General features: G+C 46.4%; 2 protein-coding genes across 2 annotated transcripts; one reads left to right on the top strand and one right to left on the bottom strand.

The window, feature by feature from the left end:
* The first annotated feature begins 2,239 nt into the window (after positions 1-2,239).
* On the top strand, positions 2,240-3,602 carry LOC103973218 (protein BPS1, chloroplastic-like). Its single transcript, XM_065117798.1, has one exon. It carries the CDS (start codon positions 2,454-2,456, stop codon positions 3,381-3,383), a length of 930 nt encoding a protein of 309 aa, XP_064973870.1. The 5' UTR covers positions 2,240-2,453; the 3' UTR covers positions 3,384-3,602.
* An 81-nt stretch (positions 3,603-3,683) lies between these two features.
* Positions 3,684-4,538, bottom strand: LOC135617499 (two-component response regulator ORR5-like). The gene is made up of 5 exons (XM_065117799.1): positions 4,311-4,538; positions 4,175-4,221; positions 4,010-4,087; positions 3,851-3,921; positions 3,684-3,771 (listed from the first exon to the last, which is right to left on the bottom strand). The coding sequence occupies exons 1-5, from the start codon at positions 4,441-4,443 to the stop codon at positions 3,684-3,686; spliced, it is 417 nt and encodes a 138-aa protein (XP_064973871.1). The 5' UTR covers positions 4,444-4,538.
* Between the last annotated feature and the right edge of the window lie 3,115 nt (positions 4,539-7,653).

The following is a 7,653-nucleotide window of genomic DNA, read 5'->3' as shown; positions in this document are numbered from 1 at the left end:
TCAATTACGTGTTTTTCACGTACATACGGTTAATCAACTAATATACTCGCTCACGAAGCTTCTCGCTTATAAATCATTTTCATTGCATCGGTTCAAGATCGACATCCTTAATAGGAGCACCATCTTATGTGGGTATAACAACAGCTCCTAACGTGTATAAATAAGGAGCACCGTATCTTTTATTTCTAACAGTTATATGGACTTTGCTGGAGTCGATGATGAGTCCCCCGCGCACGTACTCTGCAATATCTTTCCTCCCACGACTCTCACCACCTTCTTCTGTAAACATGACTGGTGGACTTCGTTCCTGCTAACATAAACAGTCATCAACTCACTTGTCTCAGTCATGCCGCCAACTCTTCCTTCCATGGCTCCTCGGCTGCTTCTAATTGCTTCGCTACTACCACTGCTACTGCTCTTTTCACTCCGTCTCGGCGAGACGCGTCGAGTCCTTGAATCTGAAACGACGAGTGAGGGACGAGGAGGGAGATCGCTGCTCAACTACACCACCATGGGTAAGTTGAGACGATGCTATTGCTTAGAAGATAAGGTGTGATAGATTCTAATGTAGTTACTTGGACTCTTGGTCGTATAGACTGCCGAGGGGCATGTGAAGAAGGTGCAGGGCGTCGTGGACGTTCAACCTGTGCAAGAGGGCGTGCGGGACGTGCTGCGAGAGGTGCAACTGCGTGCCGCCGGGCACTTACGGCAACTACGACACCTGCCCTTGCTATGCCCAAATGACCACCCGAGGAGGCCAACGCAAATGCCCTTAACACCTCATGCTCATCGCTAGTATGTCTGTATGATGATGTTGTCTACGTTAATCCACGTGAAATAATGTTGTCATATCGCCAAGAATATATGAAGCTTTAGTGGATAAAGATCTAAAGTTATCGATGTCATCAAACAAAGAGGGAGATGCAGAGGGATGCATCGAGTCAGAGGGACGTCGGCCCATGGCGGGTTTAAATAGAGGAACAAAGCAACGAGTCGACATGTACTTCAACCTTCGTACGGGCGGACCGGCGTTAATCTCGTCCGTCGTTTCCGAGATGATCGGTGAAGATGTGCCGTCGGTCACCACTTAGATGTAAGAGAATGTGGTCATAAATCATATATAGCATCATATAGCACCAAGGTGACGGTTGCCGATGAAATATTCGTGGTGTGCATCGGTATGAAGCATCTATCTTTAATTGTATGCATCACCGGCCATAGAGCCTTCTGATTCGTTCCATGACTCTGTGGTGAAGGTACCAATGCATCAAATCATTATAGTAATCAGTGGTAGATGTTTCTCTTGTTAGTCAGGCATTGATTTGGGGCAGTGTTGGTGTAGAATTTGCCTTCTTCTTTTGCCAAACTCTCGTGCCTGAGGTGGAAAAGAGAAACGTAAGACAAAGCTAGTCGATACGACGGTAATCGCTGTCCGTTACTTCCGCTTTTTGTTTGGAGTCAAACGCAGGACGAGCGCACGTGTCACGGATTTTAAGCAAAAGAACGCGGCGACATCAGACGCGGATCCACCACCAACACGACCTGATGCGTGGGTGAAACGTAGGCCCTGGTCATTCCACGTCATCGCCATCCGCTTTTGAAATTTCCTGGAAATGGACTCTCTTAACCTACCCCTTTGAGCATTATATTCGCCATCTGGAGTCAGGCATGTGGTCCCACCTGTTGGGACGATAACTCGTGCGACGCCAAGGCTGGTGGCTCAAACCGTCATGTCGTCATAATAAGTTTCGGAAGGAAAACCGAAATCTTCGCTCCATCTATCCTTTGCCCCACTCCGGAGACCAAGAATTACCCACGAACCGCCACGTTGATTGGATGATAAAAGGGGGACCTACACGTGACCCGCTGGAACTCGTTCCTTGCGGGGCCACGACCGTCGAAATTGCGTGCGCGGTAAAGCGTGACGTTCCGCGCCTTCCAACCTGCGTGCTGCCAAAATCGCACGCGCGCGCGCAGGATGAAGAGAGCGTCTGTCCTCAAGCCACTACCTGAGAACGTGTCGTACGTTCTAAATGGCCTGCCTTCTTGCCTCGCAGCAGTCCCCTACTCAAGTCGTGTCTTAATTAGCTTCGGCAGCCACAGAAAAAGGAGCCCCGTAACCTATCACGGAACTCCGCTCGGCTCTTTAGAAAAGCGACCAATCCGACGACGCTTCCGCGAGAGGCGCGCCTCAAGTGGTCGGCTTAGGAAGGTAAGGTTTTTCTCCAGTTATACGTCACCCTCCATTTCTCTACTTTCTTTCCCCCCTTCTACTTCCTCCTCCCACCGTGTACTTTGCATCATCCTCCCTCCCAATAATTAATTTGTTCGGTCGAGTTCATATCCTCAAACACCTTTATCTCCCTTTGTCCCCCCTTTCTTTTTCTCACCGCGACTTCCCCCCTTCCTCTTCCTCTTCCTCTCATCTGTACTCTACGCTTAGCCCAGAGGCCATGTTTCTCGTACAGATGATATCCACCCATGGCTTCTCTTTCCTTCCCTCCTCTCCACCTAAAACCCAACCTGCCTCTCTGGCGCACCCCTTCGAGGCCGCCTTCGTTGCCCGCCTCGCGTCGCTCCCCCTCCCCGAATCGTCCGGGTCCGTCGCCCTTTCCTGGCTCGCCCAAGCCGTCCGTCTCCTCGCGGTCACCTTCTCCGATGCCGCCGTCCTCCTCACTGGCGCCCTCTCATCATCCGACCGCGACGCCCTCGCCGCCTACCTCGACTCAGGCGTCGCCCTCCTCGACGCGTGCAACGCCGCCTCCGCCGAGATCGATCGCCTCCTACGTCGTCGCCTCCACCTCCGCTTCGCACTCCACCTCCTTGCCTCCTCCAACGGCGGCCGGAACCCCGAGAAGCTGCGGCGGGCGCGGGACTCCGTGGCCGAGTGGTGGGGCTCCCCCCGCCGCGATATCAAGCCCTTCACCGGCGACCTCGTCCGGCCCCTCGCCCCGGTCGTTCCCCCCCGCGGCAAGCTCTCCTACGTCCGCAGGGCGACTTACGCCGTCGAGGCCGCTTCCGGCCTGATCGCCGGCGCCGTGGACCGCGTCCCTGCCGACTTCACGTGGGCTGACGAATACCACAAGGTGGCCGCGGCGGTCGCGCACAAACTCCCCGGCGACGTATCCGTCGCCGAGATGGAGGCGGTGAAGGCTGCCGTCAAGAAGCTGGCGGAGATCATAGACGCGATCGAGCCAAACGGCGATGGGGAGAAGGCTGAGCGCCTACAGGAAACCGCCAGGGAGACGGATAACGCTACAAACGAGTTAACGGAAGGGTTAGACGCCTTATCGAACGCCGTCAATGAGTTGTTTCACTCGGCGTTGGATTTGAGGAACACGGCGTTGGGTGGCTTCCGCATGGGTCCGCTGATATGCAAATAGTTGTGCGACGAAGGGCAAAAATGGAAATCAACATGAACCGTGTAATATTCAGTTTTAACGGGGATTGTGTGTACGGGTGTCGATGGAAGAAGATAAATTGGTGCGTAAATTGCTATCTCAACTGGCAGAAAGGAAATTAAATCTGTGCATCAATTTTCCGATCAAATTTAGTGGCGGAAAGTGAATGGGTCAATTCAAGAAGGGAGCATTTACTTTTTATTCTGTTGTTGTCCCAAAAAGAATGAATTTGCAATACACGTATATGTGTGCATGCGAAGAAGGTTTCTTCCTATGTATATCCTACGAGCGCATCCGACCGCACAAGCGGGACACATCAGACGGCCGCACGGGCTTCAGCAAGAAATCCTCCGCTCCTTCCTCCAAACATCTGAACCAATGGACAAATGCATCAGCAACATCGAACACCTCGGCCTGTAGACGGCAGAAGACGAAACCTGATGAGCTACCTGTTGATTTTGTCGGGGTCGTTCTCCGAGGACATGATCACCACCGGGATTTCCCTAAGCGTTGGCGATTCCTGCAACGAAGTAGTCAAGCTTCAGTAAAACATGAGGTTGTCAGTCTGATGCCTATCTTGTGTTCGACGGAATGGGTTTGTTTCCCACCTTGACTCTTTTGAGGAGCTCGTACCCTGTCATCTCCGGCATCGAGTAATCCGTAATAATCATGTTGACATTTGGTTCCTGCATCAGAAAGGAGCATCATCCTAACATCAAAGAGATAGAAGAACATACACATGCACAGTTTCTTGAATCATCATCCCAACTCACCGTTCCCAAGAGCTCCAGTGCTTTCTTGGCGCTGTCCACGGCCGTCACTGTCACAAAACAACAAGCCGGTGCGCGTCTTCCATCAGCACAAGGAGGGAATCAGACATCGAGCTTTCCATGGGAAGAGAGCGCCTACCTCTGTACTTGGAGCTCCGGAGGAGCTTCGCGATCACGGCTCGGTCGACGGAGCTGTCGTCAACAGCCAAGACGTGGATCTGGCGCTCGCCATCCCGGCCGCCTTCCTTGTCTCCTCCTCTCGGCGACGACATTGCGGAACAAGAACCCAGAGGCCGCCACCGCTTATATACCCGGTGCCGAGAAGGGAGGAGAAGCGACGAAGAGCAGAGAATAAGGAGAAGGAGATCCTAACCGGATCCCCGCTCCCCTCAAGAAATCCCAAGGCGCGCTGCACCGCACCCAACTGACGAGAAACGATCTTTACCGGATTCTTGAACAGGGGCGAGGGGGGGAACGAGTCCGCGCGTTGACTGACTCACTCACCATAGTCACTCGCTCCCCGCCAGGGGAAAAGTTTTCGCAGTAATGTCGATCTCATGTGATATCGTGGCGCCACCGCCATATCTATTTCGATACCATATCATGCACGTCGAGGAAAGATTCGCCAGGGAAGAAAGCAGATCGATTTAATTGCTCACGGAAGCCGGTTGGGGCTCTCAATAGACCGGGTCCGTTTAGGCTTGATTCTGTCCGTTGAGAATTAATAGGATATAGAATACATGGATCTTAATAAAATCATGTGGTCATGCATTAAATTGCATTGAATCATGTTTGATTTCATCAGCTGGAATCGAGGATTTACGTGACCCAGTTCGGTGTTGGATGAACCGGTCGGCCGGAGGGTTTTGAGAGAAGCGACATGGTTCGATCGATCCAACCATACTATTTATACTCCATCCCAGCCAAGCAGTTTACGCGTGGTAAGATAAATCGGTAAAATTTGTTTTTCTTAGATTACATAGATGAATTTATAGATCAAATGATCTATAATATGAACTAATTAGAGTAGGATGATGGCCTTATTAAGAAGCCCAATTCAAGTGCTCAATTCATGGTGGCAATAACAATAAGATTCTCATCTAGCTTATACTTATACACACACAAATATATATATATATATATATATATATATATATATATATATATATATATATATATATATATATATATATATATATATATTTGTGCTCAATTCATGGTGGCATCATCCTGAAGGAGATCAGAATTTATGAGAAGATAACATGCTGATTGAGCAATACGCTGAAGGAGGATGATGCGCCGAATGATCGGACGAAGTGCCGGAAGAACCAATGGCATGCCGGACAACATAGGATTCGCATGTAATCGATTATGTTAGTTACTTTAAAGTCTAATTGAGTTGATTTAAAATATAATTAGGTCAACTCAATTAGGAGCCAACTAGGCCCAAGTTTGTGTTGTGTTGGGCCAAGTGGAAGGCCCAAACAATGATCTAACAATAGAATCATCGTGGCACAGTCTTCGAGACTATGTTAAGTGATGGTACCGCCCAAACACAATCTTCGAGAGACTTCCAAGCGATGGTACTACCAGTTTAGGCGACGGTACTGCTAGTTTGGTCGATGGTACTGCCAGTCTAGGCGATGGTACCACCCAGACATAATTTTCTAGGTAGTGGTACCACCTAGTGTAGGTAGTGGTACCACCCAGTGCAGGCGGTGGTACCGCCCGTACCTCGAAATATCCAGGATTTTAATTTTAGCTCTAAGTTTTGAAGCCATTTGAGGTTTATAAATACCCCAGCTATTCCTACATGGGATAGCAAGAAAATTGAGCAAAACTCTGTGATGCTAAAATTGTAAACCTTATTAGAAAGTTAAGTTCCCTTCTCCTAAAGCTTAGAGAGAGTTCTAAGGGAGGTGTGTGAGGGAAACCTTGTATAAGAGGGGTATAAAGGTTGTCTCTTAAACATGTGAAAATGAGGTGTAAATGGGTAGTTGATCTTCATCTGATTGAAATAAAATCGTTAGTGGATGTCGGTGGCCACAACGAAAGAAGAATCGGTGGAGTGGATGTAGGTCACGACGACCGAACCACTATAAAATAGTTTGCATTTCTATTTTGCAGTTTATCTTCCTTGCAAACTATCTTACTTGCTTTACCTTCTCATTACACTCTTCCGTATGCTTTCAAGTTAAACTCACATTTCCGAAATCAGTTTTTATCATACAAAGTTTTTTAAAACTGACGTGTTTTATCCGCTACACTAATTCACCCCTCCCTCTTAATGTCGACTCGTTCCTAACAGTTGGTATCAGAGTCACGTCTTTCTCATTTAGTTTAACACCCAAGAGAAATGACTCTTTTCGGCTTTCAAAAGGGCTTTTCTATTGTTCGTCCTCCCATGTTCAATGGGACGGACTACACTTATTGGAAAACTTGCATGAGAGTTTTTTTGCTTTCTATGGATTTGAATTTATGGAATATTATCGAAAACGATTTTAAAACGTCTTCTACTCCAATAGAAAAATGGAATGATTTGGAAAAGAAAACCTTTTCTTTAAATGCTAGAGCTATGAACGCTCTATTTTACGCTTTGGATAAAGCTGAATTCAATCGGGTTTCTATTTGCGAAATGGCTTTTGACATTTGGCACACACTCGAAATCATACACGAAGGCACTAATAGAGTTAAAGACTCTAAAATAAATATTTTGATGCATGATTTTGAGTTGTTTCGAATGAAACCAAATGAGACTATTGAAGATATGTACACCCGTTTTATGAATTTCGTCAATAGTCTAAAAGCACTTGGCAAATGTTTTTCAAATTTTGAACTTGTTAATAAAATATTGAGATCCTTTCCAAAGAGTTGGGACCCTAAAGTAACGACCATTCAAAATGCTAAGGATTTAAATAATTTTCCTCTCAAAGAACTTATCGAGTCGTTAATGACCTATGAGATGACTTGCAATGCTCATGAAGAGCTTGACAATAATCTTCTAAAGAACATGAAGGATTTGGCACTTCGAACAATGGAAGACTACTCAAGCGAAAGCTCAAGTGATGATGAACTTGAAATTTTCACAATAAAACTTAAAAAGTTCTTAAAACATGAATTAAAAAGTAAAAATGAACTTAAAAAGAAGAAGCTATCAAAGAATAAGAAATCACTCAATATGACTTGAGACGAAACGAGTGCATCCGAAGGCAAGGTGACAAATTATACCTTAACGACTTTCAACGACGAGGTAACCAAAACTCCTTTGCTTTATTTCAAAATTACATAATGCATTTCATGAGTTGTTTTTTAATTAGTTTAGAAAAATTATATATAATTTTTTTAAAAATTGCATGATGTAATAAAAATAATTTTTTTTGGGATCATGCTAGTAATTTAAAAAATGATAACGACAATTACATGTTTTATGAAAATATAAAAAAAATTAAATATAAATATAATGCTTATACACCAAATAAGAT

The sequence above is a fragment of the Musa acuminata genome, chromosome BXJ2-7 (genome assembly GCF_036884655.1).
Source record: "Musa acuminata AAA Group cultivar baxijiao chromosome BXJ2-7, Cavendish_Baxijiao_AAA, whole genome shotgun sequence".
NCBI lineage: Eukaryota > Viridiplantae > Streptophyta > Magnoliopsida > Zingiberales > Musaceae > Musa > Musa acuminata.
This window is presented reverse-complemented; position numbering and strand designations above follow the sequence as displayed.

What these genes read in the sequence shown, in the direction of transcription:
- LOC103973218 (XM_065117798.1), top strand. Translation starts at nt 2,454, where the DNA reads ATGTTTCTCGTACAGATGATATCCACCCATGGCTTCTCTTTCCTTCCC.
- LOC135617499 (XM_065117799.1), bottom strand. Translation starts at nt 4,443, where the DNA reads ATGTCGTCGCCGAGAGGAGGAGACAAGGAAGGCGGCCGGGATGGCGAG. An exon ending in CCGGAGCTCCAAGTACAGAG is followed by an intron (nt 4,222 to 4,310) that starts GTAGGCGCTCTC and finishes GTTTTGTGACAG; the next exon opens with TGACGGCCGTGGACAGCGCC. An exon ending in CACTGGAGCTCTTGGGAACG is followed by an intron (nt 4,088 to 4,174) that starts GTGAGTTGGGAT and finishes TTTCTGATGCAG; the next exon opens with GAACCAAATGTCAACATGAT.